Below are 22125 nucleotides of genomic sequence, written 5' to 3'. Positions count from 1 at the left end.
TAACAATGTTCCAGTCTTTTTTTTTTGAAAATGGACATGGTTGACATTCCAACAATCGACTGTTGTAACCAGAGTTACAAAGAGCGGCAACGCAGGTTGGGAATGTTTGTACTCAAGAGAAGGCTGAGAAGAAATTTTATTAAAGTATTCAAGATCTTAAAATTAATTGAACCTCCATAATGTTTAATATGGTCACAGGTTCTACACAAGGGGGCACCGACTACGCTCAGGAAATAGAACATGAACACACGGTTTGGATTTCATTACAGTATTTTGCAGAGTGCTGATTATGTGGGGACTAGCCAGAAAGATTATGAAGTCAGATTGTCTCTGCATATTCAAGAGGGAAGTTTATAGGTACTTGGCAAGAAATTCATTGAGGAGCATGAGAGATTTTTTTTCCACTTTGGGAGCAGCAGATGGACCTCAATGGTTCTGTACATTTCCATTGGCAGATGCAGGTTTACTTACAGTTTGCTGCAATCACACAGCCAGCCAACGAGAAGATCATACTGTCCTCCAGCACCTGGGGAAACAAAGAAAGAGTTTGCAGCAATGCTTGCCCAGTGGTAAGATATTAACTGCTACCAGAAACGCTACAGAAACTGGCATGATATGGCAGACAACGTGAGAGGTAAGATTAGCTTTGTAGCATACCAGAACCCAAGGTTGCTAGTGGTGAAGCAGACCATGATCAACAGTGCATTTGACCAATTTATTTCCACTGTCTACAGCTATACGTTAATAATAACCCTTGCATTTAATATTGTGCCTTTCAGGTCGGGTGGACTTCTCAAAGTAATTCACAAGATACTTTAACTTTAAAGTGTACTTGTAAGCAAACAGGGCAGCCAATTTGGACACAGCAATATCCCAGAAACAGCCATGAAATATATGATCAATTTTATTTGGGATCATTGGCCAGGATTCCGGGAGAAACTCCTTTTCTTTTCCAGTGTCATGGGACCTTTAACATCCACCTGAACACGTAGAAGGAACCCCACTCAATTTAACATCTCATCCGAAGGGTGACACCAGCAATAATGCAACCTTCCCATAGCACTGCACTGGCGTGTTAGCCAAGTCTGTCTGAATTCAAAGTTCTGATGTGAGGCTTGAACCCACAACTCTGTGACTCAGAGTCTACCAACTCAGCCAGGCATAAACACAAAGGCTGCAGAATAAGTTGTAAATGCTGAAGAGTTTCGATTAGCCTGTCCCCCATTCAGGATTCAGCCTGCAGGTCAGCCACCATGAATGCAGTCAACCCGACTCAAATCAACGCACAAAGAGTGAAAACCAGGTAACACAGATCAATCAGTACAAATTTAAGTATCTACCACAAGAACGATTTTTTTAAAAGTGTTCACGAAAAGAATGGCTCACATGAATTCCTGTGTGCAGCACAAAGGAATCTCTGCTGATGTCACCACCATGGATCCAGGAAGCCGACACCCTATGCCTTCCCACTATGCACAGGGACCAGCCACCCACCCACTCAACCTCTTACCAATTGGGGAACCCCTTCCATCACTTTTGTAGATGCATTCTTCAGCGGTGTGGCTCCCAGTATGCTACTGCACTGAGCCCACTCCCTGATTCTACTCTCACATTGGATGCCCTTTGTCAAGTGCCTTTCCAACAACAGGATGGTTTTAGGTTTCTCGTGCTAAAGCGCTCTGAGACGCTACCCTGCGTGAAGGGCACTATTTAAATGCAAGTTGTCATTGCTGTATGGGTACTGGCCATTGAGAACTGAAACTTAATAAGGAATCCTAGTGAGCACTCCTTAAGGTAACCAGAAGTACATCATGTGGGAACTCCATTATGAAAGCAGATCCCATCAAGCAGTGTTCCATGGGTTGGGGTGGCATACTTCCACTTCCGTATTAAGCAATAGTTTTAGGAGCCTTACAAACTCATTATACAACACTGGCTTGGAACGTCTCTCCATGTTAAGGTCCCTGGAAGGTAGGTATGCAACACATGATGTGGTATGACTTGTAAACCAAATTATATGATCATTCAAACATATTGCACATATTTCCGCAGATGGTACAGCTTTGCATGGCAAACAAGGTTCCCAGTTTTAATAGTGAGCTACACAGAGCCCTGAAAGAAGCAACCTGACTTTACCTGCTTTTCACTCAGGTTGCCTTGTAGCAAGACATCCATAAACACTTGCTGGCTGGAGCTTTTCCCCTTCCTTTCTTTCGCCACTTTCTTCAGCACGTCTTCCATTTCTGTGAGAGCTGTGTGGGTGGTGGGTTGTGTTTGGATGGGGGGGAAAGAGAAAGAGGATAATATCAAATAAAATTCCCCCCAACCTTCAATGGGAAACAAACTACAAAAACAGAATATTTCAGGAGGCAAAGTGAGAACTAATGAGCATTCTTGTGTTTCTAGGACTCCACCCGATGGCAGAATGGATAAAGGCACCTCCCTCCCCCACACAGCACTAAATCATATATGTGGACGAGGAGGTTGTGGGTTCAATCCCTAGTTCGTGCTGAGTTAATTAAGATCCAGACCTGCTTGTGATGTGAATGGCACTATAGAAATGCAATTTGTTGTTGTTGTAAGTTCAGCCAGGGAAGTGGTTGGGGCTACAATAGGCCTCAGCACCACTCACTAGAAACAATGGGATTTGGAAATGTTATTTACAGAAACGACAATATCCTTCTACTGCATGTAACTTTCCTGACTCCCACTGGTGGCTCAGTGCAAAAATGCAGTGCATGGGGCATTACTAAGCTAATCAGACTCAAATACCTAAATTTGATCCCTGGATTAGCTGTCAGTAGAAGTATTTGGGTTTCTACACAGAGTAAGGAGGAAGGAGAGAATCATTGCCTGCTATCAACAACAACAACAACAACAAGATTCCATTTATTGAGCGCCTTTCACGTCGGGAAGACGTCCCAAGGCGCTGTACAGTTGGGTCAGGACCCGAGCAAGGGGGAAATGGTCAGGGGGAGGGAAGGGAGGGAGCGAGGAGGGGGAAATGGTCGGGGGGGGAAGGGAGGGAGCGAGGAGGGGGTAGAGAGTCGAGAGGGGAGCTGAAGGCACGGTCAAAGAGAAAGGTCTTGAGACCGGCCTTGAAGGAGGAAAGGGAGGAGGCAAGGCGAAGGCACTGGGGATAGAGTTCCAGAGCCTGGGGGCTGAGAGGCTGAAGGCCCGGCCACCGATGGTAGGGCGGTTGGGGCGGGGGATGTGGAGCAGACCGGAGTCAGAGGAACGGAGGGTACAGGCAGGTAGGTAGGGGGATAGTAGGTCGGAGAGGTAGGAGGGAGCAAGGCCGTGAATGGCCTTGTAGGTGAGGGTGAGGATCAAGAGATCAAGAGATCTGCAGGGTTTTGTGTTTGGGTTGCCATGTTCCGAGATGCTTTCTGCATGAACAGGGCTATATAAATGTTGTTGTTGTTTGTGATGATAGGATCAGAAAAACATCCTGTCGCAACTCACTGTCCAGACTCACACATGAACAATGAGCAACAGCTTCTAGCTCAAAAGAACCACACTCCAATACAACTCAGTCTCTGCAAGAGAGGGGGAGGGATGGAAAGGAAAACTAACACAATTTGCATTTATGTAGTATCCTGGAGCGCTTCACAGTGGTGGAGTCTGACAACGAGCCAGGGGGAGAGGGAGATGACCATAAGTACGATCAAAAGGGAAGGTCTTTAGGCGGAATTTGAAGGTGGGGCGGGAGGGGCAAGGCGGAAGGATTGAGAGAGAGAATTCCAGAGATCCGGGGCAACTAAAGCAATTGAAAGTTTTGTTCTGCGGTTTGAATCACGTAATGACAGGTTTGCAGGACAAGAGAGCAAAATGATGCAATTCTGCTCCTGAGCTTTCAAGCAACATCAAAGCTAGATTAACTGCAGACTTTAGTCTTGATTTGAAAAAAAAAATCAACAATTTTGTTCAATGTAGGCCAGGTAGCCACATGTTCGCAAGGCCAATCAATAACACCATTGGCTCCTTTCCTTGCCTGTTAATATTTTGAAATCCCATTTTCAATATTTAACAAAAATAAGGCCTGATCTGAATAGTTGCGTGTGCTCAAAAAAAAATCACTGGTCAACTAATAGAGTAAAGATTTTTTTGGTGGTTACGATTGTATTGGGAAGAGGAGGGTGGGGAAGGAGAGAAGGAAGTCAGAGCAGAGAATATTTTTTTAATTAAACTCAAATTTCTGAAAAAAATAGAGTATAATGACGCCCACAGAGCCTAGGTTTCCGAATTGTTTGGGAAGCACAATATCTCGCAATGAAATCAATACAGGTTCCAATGCTTACGGAGGTTCCAATGTTGGCTTCCCTTCAGTTTCTATTCCTTGGTATGACATCAGGCATTGACTGTCTGTGAGCACTAGAATTCTAAGCAGCCTTTGACTTAAAAGGAGGTCCCAATCAATTAAAAAAAAATCTAATTCTGGTTTTGGTTTGTCTTCACTAGCTCTGTTCCTTCACGTCAATCACGTCTGATGTCTGCTCTGTAAATCAGGTCTCCGTGGGAGAGAAACATGGCAGTGAGGCACTGAATGTGCTGCCCTGCCTTGGTGCACCTGGCTGGCACTGTAACCAGCAGCTCACGTTACTGTCATTCACATTTCAAATGCAAGTTATGTCCTGGGCCAATAGAAAAATGGAGAAATAGTTGCCAAAAATTGTGGGGAGAATTGGAAATTTGGGGCAAATGTTGCAGAAAATGGCAGGAAGTTGATTGGTGCTACTGATGTACATTTTACTGCCAACCTACATTTTTTCACTTTATTGATAAAAACTAAACATGTTGCAAAAAAAAATGAATTGCTTTTTTAACAAAAACTGGATGACCTTTTTTTGGGGGTGGGAGGGTGACACCAGCAGGAGCTCTCAGGGCACCACATACAGAGCCAGAGAGAGAGAGAGACACACACACACACACACACACACACACACTCAGAGACAAACACACACTGAGACAGAGACACACACACACTCAGAGAGAGACACATGCATGCGCACTCAGAGAGACGTGCGCACACTCAGAGACACACGCGTGCACACACTGAGAGAGACACACAGGTACTCAGAGACAGGCGCGTGCGCCCCAAAAGACAGAGGCGTGCGTCCACTGAGAGACAGAGGGCCTGCACTGAGAGACGCACGCGAATTGAGACACACGCACACAGAGGCATACACATTGAGAGAGCGACACATACAACAGACACAGAGAGCCACACACTCACAGACACAGAGACACCCATTCTCAGAGAGAGACGCACACTCACATAGACACACACAGGGGAGGGAGACACAGACATACTCACACAGACACACACACAAGACACACATAAATGCATATAGAGAGACACACTCAGAGAATCATACACTCTCACATACGCACAATCACAACTCCGAGTGAAGCCCATTTGCCACCTTCTCCTCCCTCCACTACACAGTGACGTCAAGTAAACAGCTGCGGGCCAGAAACTATGTTTATAGCGGGTTTGTAGCGGGTTTATGGCGGAGGAGGTATATGTAGCTATGTAGCAAAATTGTGGCCGCACTTTTCTATTGGCCCAGGTTATGTCCAAGTTGATTATATTTGGTGTTGGACCATTTCAATCCCTTTTCTCTAGAGATTAGTTAGAAACCACCAAGAACCTGGTTGGTATTTACAGCAGAATAAAATGATGCTATCGTGACAAAGCTGAAAAACTGGGAGCGATTCTTTTCATAGAAATTTCAGATCAAACAGCCATTAGCCATCATACCTGCATCGTATTACCTTTCCCACTGGAGCCATGTTCTCCAGTCCCATATCCTTGCCCTTTCCCCATATACTTGTTGTATCTTTATTCACAATTACACAATTTTCTTGTTCCTAATTCCCTTTTAAATGTCATAACTAACTGATATTGCGCTTCACAGCCTAATAACACTGTGTAATAATATTTTCAAATTTCTCATAATAATCTGTAGTTGATGTGTATACCGTCCATTTCTGAAAGAGCTGGGATGAAGTACCTTCATCATAATGCTTTTTCCTGGTTGAGCTTTTTTCAAGGGATCCGTCCAAAAAGCCTTTCCCGATCTCAGACCAGATCTGCAGCAAAACACAAGGTGAGAATGGGCATCGTACAACAAATGGCAGCAGTCAATCAATATGAAATGTATGCGACAAATGGGGAGCAGTTTGTGACAGGAAAAAAAATCACAGACTTTACAGGGAAGCGCAGGACTGGAAAGGGACACTGGAGCCGTTATCAAATAATGTCTCTTCCTTTCTCACATATCGCTCAAATCCCTTCGGTGTTAAAAAATATCCAATTCCCACATACAAATCACCTCCCTAGGCAAATGGTTCCACATATTAATCAGTGTTGAGTAAAGCAGCTAAATCCAACTGCCCATTAGCAATCCCTCTTTTGAGTTTCAAACAATGCCCCCTTGTTTGGAGCTCTTGACCATATCAAACAGCAATTGCAGCAAGAACATTCTCCGGTGTACAATACAACACACTGAAGCTGAAAGCAAATCCTTCTGACCTCATATAAGATGTAAACGCTAGGAATTGTAAATGCTTTGAATTATTAATGCATTGTATGAAAGAGTAGAATTTACCCAGGTGAGTGTAGAAGTTACATAACTATTTGTTCAGTTGCATAAACACAATGTTTGGAGTGTGGGAGCATAGAAACAGTGTCCTGTCACAGAACCTGTGATTGCTGCCCAATCACGAAAGTAACAGAGTTGCAGACTTTAAGGGCTCTTTCCTTTGTCTCTTTTTTTCCATCTGGGAGACTCCACTCCCTCCCCGCATTACGCAGAATAACCAATTCCATGAGTCTGGTAGACTTGCTTGGTGCATGCTGCCAATTGTTACTCCCTGACAAAGGGCTTTCCTGGGGTTTAACATTAATCTCTCAATTGAAGCAATGCATTCAAAATTAACTAACCTGCAGTACCATCATTTTGGATTAGAATTACAATATGAACCCATGAACTTTGAATCCTCCAGACACTGGACTGACCACTCTTGTTCAATTTGTCAGAAGGCTGTGGTTTCAAGTCCCACGTTGGGCCTTGGAATCACATAGGCTAAACTGATACTCCAATGCAGTGCTGGGGGGCAGGGGAGGCTGGCACTGTTGGAGGTGCCAACCTTCAGTTGAGACATTAAACCGAGTCTGCACGTTCAGATGCATATCAAAGAATCCATGGCACCATTTAAAAGTGAAGGGAATTTCTCCTGGTGTTCTGGCCAACAATGCCCCAAATCAAATTGGTCATTCACTCCATGGCTGTGTGCTGGAGTGCACGAAACTGGCTGCTGGGTTTCATCCACAAAATACACAGTCATTCCACTTTACATTACGTCATGTGAAGCGCATCGAGACACCTCAACGATGTGATAAGGCCCTATATAAAATCTAAGGTTTATTTAAGTTGCTTTTCTCTCCTTCCAGGAACCAGGTATCTTGACCAAATCACTCGCACAATCTAAAATATTCAGGATATGTTCCCACCCACCTCACCAAGCTCTTTGTCCATGTGGGAGACTGCTGGCTCAAGCTTGCTGGCTCACCTGATTGGATTGGCTGAGATATCAGCTAAATAGGTTTGTCTCCACCTTTCTCCATTCTTGTTTTCTTTTTAAAAATGCTTCTATGATATCAGCTTCTATTAATTCATTGGTGAAAACCAACAAAAAGATGGGGGGACGGGGGGGAATCAGTCTCGCTCTCCCCTCACGTAATATTATAATCCCCCACCCACAAGGTGACTCACCGCATCGTGGTTCTTTCGAAAGTTGATCACTTGTTGATCGTCTTCAAAGCAGCTGCCCAATGTTGCTTGTGTGATGGACTTCATGGCAAAGCCTAACATGTGCTGGCACAGGGGGACATGCTGAGCTTCAGGGTACGAGAGCCACTTTGATACCAGCTCGTCGGCGAGCTGAGGAAGAAACAAGGATTGCAAACATCTTTTATTGGACACGTTTCCAACAAGAGTATTGGAGTGGAAATACAATTCCTCCTCATTATCACCAGAGTCTCAGAAGCCTTTGGCAGGTTTGCTTTAATTTTGGCATTGTTCCACACAATATACAGTCACACCATTTTACAGAATATCCTGTGAAGCTCTTTAGTCCTAAAGAGGATCTTGAAATCTTCCCAACCAAATGTAAGGATTATTATTAAGGGTTATCATTACTATTAAATTCCTGTACCATCTAAGCACACACAAGCAGACGTAACTAACACACTTCTTCCCCCCACTCCCCAAGCACTTATTTTTTCCAGCCCCTTGCCCTCTAAGTATCAACTCTGTCGCCTGCCATACCTTAATTTTTTTTAAGGTAACATAATATGCGTCTTCAAAAGGGTGAGGGGCAGAGTGAATTCACCAGGATTCAAACTCAGAACTTTCTATTCTCAAATTCAACAGACTAAGCTATACGACATGTTCAGGACGTCCTTGGTCTGTATGGTTCCGTTCCAAACTGGGCCACGAAGGAAGCTTTGATTTTTGCATGTTCAAGAAGTGTATGCTGCAAGTAATGATCCGCCATGGAGCACTAAATGTAATGCAAAATAGCGTATTAAATAATAGGATTTTGGTTAACAGCAAAAGAAATCCAGGCAGTTTTCCAGAGTTGGCAAATTGTGTAGTTCACAAATCTAACGTATGAATAAAATTGGAACCATTTAGATAGTTGGCCACATTTCCGCACTGAGGACTCAAATCTCGCACATGCTGGAGAAATCCTGTAAATCTGTGCCATATGATCATGAAAAATAGTCTTTCAAAAACATATGCTAATGGCGCACTGATTGGTACTTCCTACCCTTTTTTGTTTGTAATTGATTAACTCCTTATCTCAAACAATTACTTGTGCTGTGATTGGGGAACTTGCCAAAGTGTGGCAACGTTCACATGCTTCGGGACTGGAGAGTGGTAACATTCACAGCTGATACACGTGCTCTGAGATGCCATCTGGCGTGGAAGGCGCTATATAAATCCAAGTCGTTGTTGTTGTTGATCAGAGAGTGGTAACATTCACCTGCTGACCTGCAATTACCCTCACAATGGCCATGTGGCTATGGGTTGGCATTTTCCGAAAGTGAGGAAGATAAAACACAGGCTCCTAAGTCACAAGCACAACCAACCCTCATCCAGCTATCACCACACCCGCTCTCCAAATACCAATTGTCACAACAGCAACAACTTGCATTTATACAGTGCCCTTCACACGGGGTAGCGTCCTGGAGCACTTGACCCCGAGTGGCGGAGTCTGACCCCGAGCCAGGGGTGGAGGGAGGGGGGAGGTGACCGTAAGCACGATGAAAAAGGAAGGTCTTTACACGGGATATGAAAATGGGGAGGAAGGGGGCAAGGCGGAGGGACTGAGGGAGAGAGGCTGAAGCCACGTCCACCAATGGTGAAGCGGAGGGGACGAGGGACGAACAGGAGGCTGGAGCTAACCGGGTGGATGTAGCGGGTGGGGGAATAGGGGGTAAGCACGTCAGATAGGTAGGGAGGTGCAAGGGCAGCATGATGGGATTTGAAAACCAGTGAAAGGATCTTGAATTCGATAGTCACCATATAGAGTAGGATATCCTCCATCACTAACATTCCCTGTTAATACCAGTGTCCCTGTCACACTCTCAAATACCAACTCTTCCGTCACCAACACAACCAATCTCGCACATACCATTTCCCATCACCAAGAAAGCTTGTCCTGCTCTCAGAATACCATCTCCCCCATTTGCTTTCTCAGCTGGGTAAAGGTGCATAGAACAGAGGAGGCATGAAAAAAGAAATAATCTGATTTAGAAAAGATTTTGTACTGTATCACTTTAAAGCTGTTGAGCCACTGGTGATATTGTATTGAACAGAATTTTACTGCTGGGTCTGCATAGTGCCATCAGGTGGCTGGGAGCTGGTACTGGATACCTGTTTCAATACTCCACTTATATATATAGTCTTTGCGGAACAAAAATCAAGCACCACAACAATTGCCGCCAGGCTTAAGCATCCTTCTCTATTGGGTGAAAGGAACAAACAGCGGAGCAAATTGAGTACCGTCGTTGAGGTGTGACCTTGCCAGAACACCACACAGTGTGCACGTAATTTATGGGATTCCGAATTGAACTGATTCAAATCTTCCAGTATCCTAGAAACATAGAAACAGGAGTAGGCCATTCAGCCCCTCGAGTCTGTTCTGCCATTCTATAAGAACATGGCTGATCTGTACCTCAAGTCCAATTAGCTGCCCTTGCCCTGTATCCCTTAATACCCTGACCTAACAAGCAGTTAGGTAACAAATCCTGATCCCCTTGTGTGCTGCTGCCTTGTACCGCTTCACAAGTACACATAAGTCTTGATCGGTCAGAAGGCTTCAAATGATGACGTTTTTCGAGAAGGAGCTCTTGCTCCCAGATCATGCTGAAACCCAGCCAAACATGGGTCAAATCTCTGCCTAAGTACATGTGTAAGATGCTGAATTCAAAATATCCTAGTTTCTGTGACAATTGATGAATCCTCAGGGTGCACTGGGACACAGCAATTACTGGACTCTACACCTCCAGTGAAGGGGTCGGATGTAGGATTGTGGCTTGACCTGAAGGCTGAGGGCACTTCTAACTTTATGATTCAGAAACTGCTGGATCTTTGAGGACAGTGGAAAAATAATGTGTTCCTTGGTATTGACAATGATATATCTAAGGCGGAGTTGAAAGCTTTTCCAATCTAACATTGGAACCATTGCTATTTACTTAATAGGGTGCTGAAATCACCCTTCAGATTCTCAGTGCAATCACAAAAGTAAGAAAATGTCAAAGCCATTTTACATAAAGCAAGTTCCCACAAGATGAAGGAAAAACTGATCTGGAGGATCATTGGGCAGAAATCAGGAGAAACTTATGTCCACCTGGACAAGCATATGGGACTCAGGTAAATTGTTTAATTTATGTGCAACTTTACATGTTCAGCCTAGCCAGGAGGAGTCATTACATTTGGCAGAAGAAAGGAAAAACTCCCATCCGATAATCTTGTAGGAATGTCATTGTCTGAGTCATTCATTGATTCCATGCTCTGGCTCAGTGGGGATAATGGAGGATTCCCAAATTAAACACTCACTGGCTTCAGTTCAAAGCTCAGCACTAGCCCGAAGGTGAAATGTCTAAATATACACTACTCTTTCAATGGTCGACTTAAACCTTTCATTTCATTGGTGGTATAAACTGTGGAATTGAAAAAGACAAATGAGATTGATCTTGATGCTTGTCTGATAAAGACTGGGGTTAGGCTCAGAAATAACACTATAAATCTTTGCTGGAGTGCTCCATGAAACAGAACATCAAAGTGAATGTGGGGCACTGATTCAGGCTGCTTTCCAGCTATGCTGAGATCATTCTACTGGCACACTGACAGATGGTGTGAGCTTAGTCCAAGACCCATATTAGAAGCACAGTATAGACTGACATGAATGTTCAGTAACAATAACATATAATTTGCATTTGATATTCCACCTATGACATCAAAAAGGCTCAAAGCACTTCCAAGGGTACTTCTACCTTTATAGTGACCGTCATTTTGCACACTGCAAGGCCCACAAGACCCACATTCAGTGCATGAACAATTAATCAGGAGGAATGTTGGTCAGGACATCAGGAGAGATTCCTTTTATTTTTTTGAGTAGTGCATGGGGTCTTTAACATCCACCTGAACAGGCAGATGCGACCTTGGTTTAACGTCTCAATTGAGTATGGCACCTTTGACAATGTAGAGCTCTCCCTGGACTGGAGTCTCAGCTTGGACTGTAGGCTCAAGCCCCAATGGGAGAGACGTATTGTCAGAACTGCCATCCTTCAGATGAGAAATGAAAACAAAGTCCCTTTTCTTCAGGTAAGACTCTAAGGATCCCTTGACAACTTCAAAAGAAATGGGAGTTTCTCCCAGTGTTCTGGCTAACGATCTTCCAGATCAATCAGTCATTGTCTATGTCGCTGTTGTTGGACTGTGCTGCACGCAAACTGAGTGCAGTGTTTGCCTGTAAAAAAACAAGCAATGCAAGTGATAATAATTACTGAAAGTATTTGGATATTTTGACATACAAGCGCCCTATAAAAATGCAAGTTGTTTCTTTTGAAGAGTCTACACCGTGAATAACCAAGAGGCTCCGGACAGTTGGCATTGCTGAGGAGGCTGTGCAACAAGAACTGCCATAGCCACATTTGTGTAAAGCAGCCTCAAGGAACTACTTGACCTTGACAAGTTCACCGGTCTGGAAACTGAATCTGCTTAACGTTCATTCAGAGAAAGAAGAAACGTACAAATCAAATGACTCAAGTTGCCTGTAGAGGATGGTTCTGAAAACGTTACCCATTTTACACACTTAACTCCTGGCTCTGGAGCGCGTAGTCCTCTACTGAGCAAGGATTGAATACACACACAGCCATTTGTCTCGTTATATAAAATTCTTAAGATTCAGTCTTAATTTGGTAGCCAGTTCTCCTTAAGAATTGTAGAGAAACAGCCAGCAAACTAAGAAATTTCAGAAATGTACAATTTTAATTTTTTAGATAAAACGGTCTGAAAGGCTGAAATAGCTGAAATTTGGGCCTCTGAATGCTGGCCAGATACCCTTGCTGAAGGCGCTTGAGCTGGTGGACATCAGATGAGGACAAAATCTGGCACAATTGCCAACCTCCCATCCCTTATCCTATTGAATACCCTGCTGACAACTCACAAGGATCACTTGAATAACCACTTCAGTACCTGTGGAACAGTGTACCCAGAAGAAGGCAAAGGGGATCAAATTCCTTCAAAAGGGTGAGGAATCGGCAAGACGACATGATGGCAGGTGTGGAACGGAGGGCAGTGACCTTTTAAGATTGACTAAAAGTTGCATTGCTCTGGCAGAATCAGTAGAGTTTCACTTTGCATAATTCCTGACCTAACACTGGGTCTTAAAAATATTCACAAATCATCCAAAAATATAATTTATTTTCAAAAGAATCAATGAAAGAAGGTTGATGGCAACACAGCGCAGGTGGGTGCAGAAAGGTAGATTAAAGGAGGGGCGTCAGACCGCAAGTTTTGTCAGGGCTGTCACCAAGCCCTCTCTATTAGCTGACTTTAGAGAACCAATGATCTTTAGTGCATCTTCCGAGCCAGAGAAGGTGCAAACCTCTGCATGAGATGGAGAGGCTTGGAGCGGAAAATGAATAACCCATCGACTGTGAAGCTCTTTGAGACATTTCAATGTTCTAGGATTTCATCAAATGCATGGATCATTATTAATAAAGCACATATGAAGCTGATAAAATAATCTAAATTAAGCCACAAAGATCTTTAAGATTGCAGCTTCACACTGCAGCCAGTGATTCAATGTGAGACATTCCAGACATGTATAGACCCCGGGGTTAGTTTAATCCAACTGCAATAATTAAAAAGATCAGATAATGTTAATAAACTAGATTTCACATTGCAGTCACCTCCCTGGGCTGGAAGTAGACATTTGACATCTTGGAGCACACAATTTCCATTTGGAGATGGACTGATGTACTTGCTGAATGGCCTGAAGGAAACCCTGGCCGAGAGGAGAGTGAAAACACCTTCATAAATTTTTTGACCTTCTCCTCGATATACATAGGTTATATAGCACAGAAACAGACCACTCTACCAACTCGTCCGTGCTGGTGTTTATAGTCGTGAATCTCCTTAACATCAGGAAGAATTTTTTAAAAAACACTGCTTGCAAATATATTGTATATAGACATGTCCACTATGTGTACATATATATACATATAATATATATACACATACACACACAACTTGCATTAAGACCCTTTCCAAGGACCGGGTTAGACCCCAAGCAAGTATGAAAGGAGAAGGAATATATGTACATTTAGCCACAGAAAATTTTGTAATGGTAATATATTACAATATACCCTGCTACCCTGCATGGAGGGCACTATATGCAGACCTCCGCGACCTCCTCACCCCCTACCAACCTGCCTGCTCCCTCCGCTCAGCGGTCTCCGGCCTGCTTCACATCCCCTGCCTCGCCCACCCCCTACCATTGGCGGGCGGGCCTTCAGCCACTCTGCCCCCACCCTCTGGAACTCCATCCCGCAGTCCCTCCGCCTCGCCCCCTCCTTTGCCTCCTTCAAGACACATCTCAAGGCCCCCCCTCTTCGACTGTCCTTTCGATACCCTCCTTCCCCCCACCGCCCTAAACCTTCCCCAATCCTGATCCCCCAGCTCAGGTCCGAAACACTGACTATCCAACGCCTTGGGAAGTGAAATGTAATGTTGTTGTTGTATAAGTGCAAGTTGTGTGTGTGTATACATATATATATAATCACGTTTTAGAGGTGGGGACGTTCTCTAATCTAATATACAGTACGTTATCTACACTTTTTGATGCATTGTTTCTTAGAACCAGTGATGTTGGGGAAACCTGGCTTTAGAATTTCCTCAAAGCATCTTGAATGGAACAGTTGGGAAGCACTGTACCTTGAGTGACATTTTAATGCAGCAATACAGAATGGAAGAACTCTTACCTTCAGCATCAGTGGGAAGTTACTCTGAATGGTTTTGTTCACGGCGCTTTCATAAACCTTCTTCCTCAAATGACTCTCAACAGCATCTCCTGCAAACCCAGACTGGTATCCCAGCAGTGACTTCAGCATCATCTCAAATGGATCAGCTGTACATGGAAGAACGAAATGGGATGAAATGTTAACAAAAAATGCACAGCTTACAGTTTCAACGCAATACGGAGAGTAGCTGAGTGGCTGACTTTGATGACTGGTTCAGGTGCCTAGGTTCAACACTGCAGCATTAATGCCAGTGCCTGGTGAGGCTTGCCTGCACTCCCACCATTTTCATACTGCCGCCCCATAGAGTGCAAGTACCACAACGCCAGGGACTCCGAACAACACGGAGAGGTGTTGCCATCCTCCCACCAGTCACAAATAGCAAAAAGGTATTTGGCAATGATAAACCATGGGAACGTGAAGGCCATTGATTAATATTCGAGCTACAACCATTTAATAATAATAATAATAATAATAATAATCCTTGCATTTGATATAGCGCTTTTCACGTCGGAAGGACGTCCCAAAGCGCTTCACAGAGTACACTGTAAAGTGAATTGACTGTATATTTGTGGGCAAACGCGGCAGCCAATTGCGCACAGCAATGTCCCACAAACAGTCGTAGATTGAAAATGACCAATTTATTATTGTTTTTGGGTTTTGGAGGGATTATTATTAGGCTCTGTGTGGAGTAAGGAAACTTGCCCAAGGTTTCGCCCTCTGCCTGGAAATGAACTCAGGTCTCTCGCTTGCAAAGCGAGTGCTCTAACCACTGAGCCACAGGACTTTTGCTTCCCAAAAGACTAAACCTGAATGTTGGAAGAAATTTTTACCCTCAACATCACCAGTACCAATCATATCCTTTAAGAACAAAAAAACCCAGAAAGTACCACTTGCCTTTTGTCACAGTGGAGACCAGGTCAAAGGCATGTTCCAATTACATTCACAATCTGTTCCTAAACCACCAGTCCATGGTATCTTCTGAACTCCATGAACAGACAGATCACAGCTTGCAATTTATTAACAGCCAATCCAATATTCTCTCTGCAACCCTCAAATACACTGCACACCAGTTCAATTCAGGTGTCTATTTTCCCAATATAGAATTTTGTGGTTTGTCACCATTGATCACCCAATTATTCTCTTGATAAAAATGCCTTTGATCGCTTTATCAGATCACCCATTATTCTGGATGCATGAACGTGCAGCTGACGAATGGGGAAAAAACCTTGAACAGAGCAGACTGTATACAAAACTGAACAGTAGCAATTGTGCGCAGAGCTCAGCGTTAACGGCAGCAACACTCAAATGCTAGGGGTACTTACAGGTTCGGTTTGGGTTGATGTGTTCTCTAAGGAGGTCTACGGAGCCTAAACTAACCACCAGCCTTCGTCCAAACCAGAAAGAAGCCATTGATCCATACTTTTCATGTAGGCTAACCAGGAACTGGTGAAGACTCCCCGTGTTCACAATATCTGGTAGGTTTCCATCCCTGAAGGGAGGATAAAACAAAACAGTAGCTATTTTACAAACTAAAATAGTGTCACTTAACTACTGAGATTACGCAGGAGTAAATGAGGGAACTGCCAATCTTGCACCTCTGCTCAAAACAAAAATTTATAATGAAGCAACATCTCATTTGATTGAGTTTCTCCCGGTAACCTGGCCACAATGCCCCAAATAAACTTGGTCACTCAATTCATGGTTGTCTGTGGAACTGCTATGCTCAAATTGGCTGCCGCGTGTATCTACAAATACAGAGTCAATATATAGGAACATAGGAACAGTAGAAGGCCATTCAGCCCTTCCAGCCTTTTCCACCATTTAATTAGATCATGGCTGATCTGTACCTCAACTAATCCTTTCAATTCCGATTTCCCGCTTTCTCCCCATATCCCTTAATACCCTGACCTACCAAAAATCTATCAACCTCACTCTTGAAGGTGTGGATGGACCCAGCATCCACAGTCTTTTGGGTGAGAGAATTCCAGATTTCTACCACCCTTTGAGTGAAAAAATGCTTCCTGATTTCACTCTTAAATGGCCTGGTTCTAATTTTAAGATTTTGTGCCCTTGTTTTGGACTCCCCCACCAGAGGAAATAGCTTCTCTGTATCTACTCTATCGAATCCCTTTATCATCTTAAAGACCTGAATCAAATTACCCGTCAACTTTCTAAACTCAAGGGAATACAATCCAAGTTTATGCAGCCTTTCCTCATAACTTAACCCTTTTAGGCCTGGTAACATTCTGGTGAATCTGCGCTGCACCTCCTCCAGGGCCAATATATCTTTCCTGAGGTACCCAAAACTGAACGCAGTAATAATAATAATCCTTACATTTGATATTGCGCTTTTCATGTCTTCTAGACGTCTCAAAACGCTTCACAGAATAGACTGTAAAGTGAATTGACTGTATATTTGTGAGCGAAACGAGTACTCCAGGTGGGGTCTGACTTAACGCTCCTGTGAAGCTGTTTGAGACATATTAACAAAGTCACAAGGTGCTACATCAAATGCAAGGATTATTATTATTCCCCTCAAATCACGGAGGAATGGCACAGATTGCTAACCAGACAACTGAAAAGCGTGGGTTTGCCCTTTCGCTTGATGGCACTTTCCCCTTCCCCTGAGCAGTGAGCAACCCAATGCCATAAGGTGTGAGAAAAATTAGTTTGTTCATAAAATAAGAAGCATCTATATAAGGAGCAAACACATGAATAAAGTGGAATCTTAATTATCTATGAGGGAGCAGGGCACAAACCAGGAAACCTCGCAATTTGTTGCATGGTTACATTTCACAACTGGCCATTTGCTTTGCTGACTGGGTCTCCAAATGAGTTTCTAAATGAGTTGGCATTGATTTTCAAAAGGGCTCCTTCATTAGTTCATTAGGGAAATGTGAAGTCTGAAGTGACACTCACTTCTCTTCTGTAGGAGCCATCCCTGGAATGCCAGATGCTTGCCTGGATGCCTGGAAAACAATATAAATAATAAGCAACTAGAAAAATAATCAGTTATAACAACCATAAAAACTTGCATTTATATAGAGCCCTTCTCATAGAAGAAGGGCTCAGAGCGCTTCATAATGATGGAATCATACGCTGAGCAAGTGAGAGGGGGGAAATGACTGTTGTCAAAGAGGTTTGTTTCAAGATGTGCTTTAAAGATAGACAATGAGTGGCAGAGGAAGGGTGGAGGGCCAAAGGCATGGTCAAAAAGAAGGGCCTTGGAGTTCAGCTCCCAGGAGATCCCACTTACCTCAATTAGAGAAGAGTGTGTTTGGAGTATAAGGGATCATTAGAGGGGGCAAATAATTGGAGTTTCCACAAAACAATTGTAATGAAGAAGGCCCTTCAGCCCATTTGATCTCATTCTTCCAGAATACCCACCCAATCATCTCCTATCACATCAAGAAGCTTCTTATTACATTTCCTGGTAACCCTGTTACTGTGCGTAAGTTATCCTCTGTGTAAACAAATACTTCCTGGTGGAGAGTCCTGAAATTGTCATTGGCAACTCTAAATTCTTACTCTGCTACCTTGGTGATCAGAAAGNTTTTTTAAGTTTACTTTCTCAATCCTATCCTTGAAAACTAAGACTGAAATATATTCAAAAAAAGTTGGTAGTTTCCAAACATTTTGTTTTATGTAATACGATAAATCTAGTCACATGAACGGGAAGGCAACTGCCCTTCCAGAAGGTGCACAATAATAGCAGCGAGAAAACAAGTATCAAATATAACTTCCTCCCACCACTGGATTGATAACTCATTATGTTGAGAATTTCATTGGAAAAACATATGGCTTCACTTTGTGGCACAGACCACCAGTGCTGGAAGCCAACAGGTTACCATAAGACCATAAGATGTTGGAGCAGGAGTAGGTAATTTGACCCCTCGAGTCTGCCCCACCATTTAATGGCTGATCTTCTAACCTAATTCCATTTACCCGCCCTATCCCCATATCTCTTAATCCCTCTATCCTTTAGAAATCTATCAACCTCAATCTTGAATATGTTCAAGAACTGAGTATCCACAGCCTTCTGGGGTAGAGAATTCCACAAATTCACTACCCTCTAAGTGAAGAAATGTTTCCTCAACACAGTTCGAAAAGGCTGACCCTTAATCTTGAGACTATGATCCCTAGTTTTAGATTCTTCAACCAGGCGAAACAGTCTCACAGCATCTACCCTGTCAAGGTTTCTATAAGATCACCTTTAATTCTTCTATATTCTAGAGAATATAGGCCTAGTTTACTCAACCTATCCTCATAGGTCAACCCCTCATCCCAGGAACCAACCTAGTGAATCTATGCTGCAACCCCTCTAAGAGGAGTATGTCCTTTCTTAAATAAGGAGACCAAAACTGCACACAATTTTCTAGGTCCGGTCTCACAAAGGCCTTATACAACTGCAGCAAGACTTCCCTACTCTTGTACTCTAACCATTTTGCAATGAACTCGAACATGGCATTAGCCTTCCTCCAACATGGCATTAGCCTTCCTCCAACATGGCATTAGCCTTCCTATGCTGGACTTTGTTTGCTTCGTTACCTGTTTGCTTGGTTCAAAACCGAGTTTAAATTTTCCCAAAATACACATACCAATCACTGCAATTAATTCCAACTGGTACCAAGAAAACATATAGTGACATTAACCAAATAATTGTTTCATTAAAGTTATATTTAATATAACTAAGTTTACTTTCTCTTTCCAAAATTCCACAAAACTGTGGGCGGGTCCACAAATATACGGTCAATTCACTTTACAGCATATCCTTTGAAGCGCTTTGAGGCTTCTGGAAGACGTGAAAAGCACTATATCAAATGCAAGGATTATTTATTACTATATTAAACTCTTCGGTGCTGTGTTTTAACTTTTTTTCTGAAGTCCACTGAACCTGTTTTTTTTAAGAATACGAGGCAAGAAGGATACTGTATTGAGCCCCGGTATCATCCCAACAGTTGGGAAGGTCCCTCCTTACCTGTTCCCTTACTTTGTATTCTCGCTTGATTCATCCCATCACTTTTTGGACCCAGATGGGAGAGGGAGATGTCAAGCCGGGGTGGGGTGGGGTGGGGTGGGGAGGGGGGAAACACCTGTAAACTTGGCTTCTCTTGACACTTCCCTTCCTTCTCACCCCATGTTTGAGTTGAACGACGACCGCAATCCTTGCATTTGACACAGAAACTCTTCGGGTCGTCGAGACGTCTCCCGAGCGCCTCCGCGGGACACGGCGTAAAGCGGACTGCGTGTTGCGTGGGCGAAAATGAAACTTTTGCGGTACGTCCCTGAACGGAACTTAAACCGAGACATAGTAATAACAACAACAACAACAACAACAAAGGGGGGAAATCCAGTTAGTGCTGATAACCAATGGGACTTCAATAATGAAGGCAACCGGACGTTATATTTAATGGGGGAGGAGGGGAGGGGGGGGGTGGGGGGGGGCAGCAGCTGTGTTTTTTTAATGCATTTGCAGTTGCAAATAGGAGGTTATAATTACAAGAGGTGTCCTGTACACAAACCGTGTTGTTGGGAGCGGCCTCTCGGGCCCTCACAGGGCCCACACCGGGCCCTGGCGCCGCGGCCTCGCCTCTCGCTCTTACCGGGTACAGGTGAAGCACAGCGCAGATGAGGAACACCACGAAGGTGATGGCGAAAATGGCGAAGTCCAGCATTTTGTGTGTGTGAGCGACACCGAGAGAAGCCGCTGCTCCAGAGCCGCCGCCGCCGCCGCCTCAACCACCTCAACAGCAGCCACAGCGCCGCCTGCACTGCGCACAGCCCCCGCCAGGGGCGCCAGCACTCACAAGGCATTGCAGCCCAAAGTCGCCCACTACCAGCCCAATAATAATAATAATAATAATAATAATCCTTGCATTTGATACAATAATAATCCCCGCATTTGATATAGCACCTTATCTTACCTTAACTGCTTATCTTACCTCTGCCGCCTCGGCCTCCTTGACCTCTCTGCCGCCTTGGACACCGTCGACCAACTCTATCCTCCTCCACCGCCTCTCCTCTCACCTCAACCTTCACGGCGCTGTCCTTGACTGGTTCAGATTGTGCCTCTCACACCGCCTCCACTTCATCTCCACAAACGGCTTCTCCTCCGGCCCCCGCACCGTCTCGTGCGGCGTTCCTCAGGGCTCTGTGCTTGGTCCCTTCCTCTTCAATATCTCTATGGCGACATCATAATAATAATCCTTGCATTTGATATAGCGCTTTTCACGTCTTCTAGACGTCTCAAAGCACTTCAGAGTATACTGTAAAGTGAATTGACTGTATATTTGTGGGCGAAATGCGGCAGCCAATTGCGCACGGCAGTGTCCCACAACCAGTCGTGGATTGATCATCCGCAGACATGGGGTCAACTTCCACATGTATGCGGATGACACCCAACTCTACCTCTCTGCCTCCACCCTTGACTCCAGGACCACAGGTCCTGACAGAATGTCTGTCGCACATCAAGTCCTGGATGAGAGCTAATTTTCTTCAGTTGAACGTCAACAAGACCGAAGCTCTCCTGATTGGCTCCCATCAGCGCCTCCACGCCTCAGATGCTGACAGCATCACCATCCATGGTTGCACATCCACCTTGTTAAGCCAGTCTGGAACCTTGGGGTCTTATTTGACCTTCAACTATCCTTTTTACCCCACATCTGCGCCATGACCCGCTCTGCCTTCCCTCACCTCCGCAACGTTGTCTGGCTCCTGCACTGTCTCACACCGCAGGCCGACGAAACCCTCATACATGTTGTGCGCAATTGTCTGCTGCATTTCTCCCACAAAAGTCAATTCACTTTACAGTATATTCTGTGAAGCACTTTGAGACATTTCAAAGACATGATAAGATACTACATCAAGTACAAGGATTATTATTATTTATTATTATTTATCAAATCGTTGAGACGTCTCAAAGCTCTTACTGGAAACCTGTAAAGTGGAGTGACTATTTTGTGGGTGGAAGACAGTAGCCGATTTGCACATAACAATGTCCCACAATCAGCCATGGAGTGAGTGACAACGTTTAGAATAATAATAATCCTGCATTTGATATAGCGCCTTATGTCTTGTACAGTGATTTGACTGTAAATTTTTGTATATTTTTGACTGTATATTTATCTAGGGGATTGTTGGCCAGGGCACCGGGATAAACTCCCTTTCTTTTTGAATAGTGACAAGGGATCTTTAACATCCACCTGAACAGGCAGACAGTTGGTTTAACGTCTCATCCAAAGTAGCCCAATATCTTGCGTTGCCTGCCTATGGGTAGCAGCAGTGGCCGATTTACATTTAGTAAATCTTTTTCAAACTAAGAAAAGGTCTTCAAAGGGAGTAAGAAATACCTTCTGTAGGCTTACATTTTTTAAAAAAAACATTAGGTGCTAGCCCAAAGTGTTCTTTTACACAGGCACAGCACAACAGAAATACAAACCCACCCCGACCTGGCCACATCGCCACCCAAGCGCTTCAACCAGTGTCAACATAGCAATAGCTCAAGTGACACAGATCTGAGC

The 22125-nt window shown here is 44.0% G+C and overlaps 1 protein-coding gene across 1 annotated transcript in view; it reads right to left on the bottom strand.

The window, feature by feature from the left end:
* The window catches only part of LOC103176837 (cytochrome P450 20A1), a 31541-nt gene extending 11172 nt beyond the window's left edge, over positions 1-20369 (bottom strand). The window contains exons 1-8 of the mRNA XM_007890627.2: positions 20209-20369; positions 17525-17574; positions 15928-16094; positions 14567-14712; positions 7782-7949; positions 6018-6096; positions 2137-2252; positions 472-526 (exon numbers count right to left, since the gene is read on the bottom strand). Of these exons, the coding sequence (XP_007888818.1) occupies positions 472-526; positions 2137-2252; positions 6018-6096; positions 7782-7949; positions 14567-14712; positions 15928-16094; positions 17525-17574; positions 20209-20280 (853 nt within the window). The 5' untranslated portion in view covers positions 20281-20369. The remainder of the gene's footprint in view (positions 1-471; positions 527-2136; positions 2253-6017; positions 6097-7781; positions 7950-14566; positions 14713-15927; positions 16095-17524; positions 17575-20208) is intronic.
* Positions 20370-22125: the final 1756 nt, after the last annotated feature.

The sequence above is a fragment of the Callorhinchus milii genome, unplaced genomic scaffold, assembly GCF_018977255.1.
Source record: "Callorhinchus milii isolate IMCB2004 unplaced genomic scaffold, IMCB_Cmil_1.0 Scaffold6, whole genome shotgun sequence".
Taxonomy (NCBI): Eukaryota; Metazoa; Chordata; class Chondrichthyes; order Chimaeriformes; family Callorhinchidae; genus Callorhinchus; species Callorhinchus milii.
This window is presented reverse-complemented; position numbering and strand designations above follow the sequence as displayed.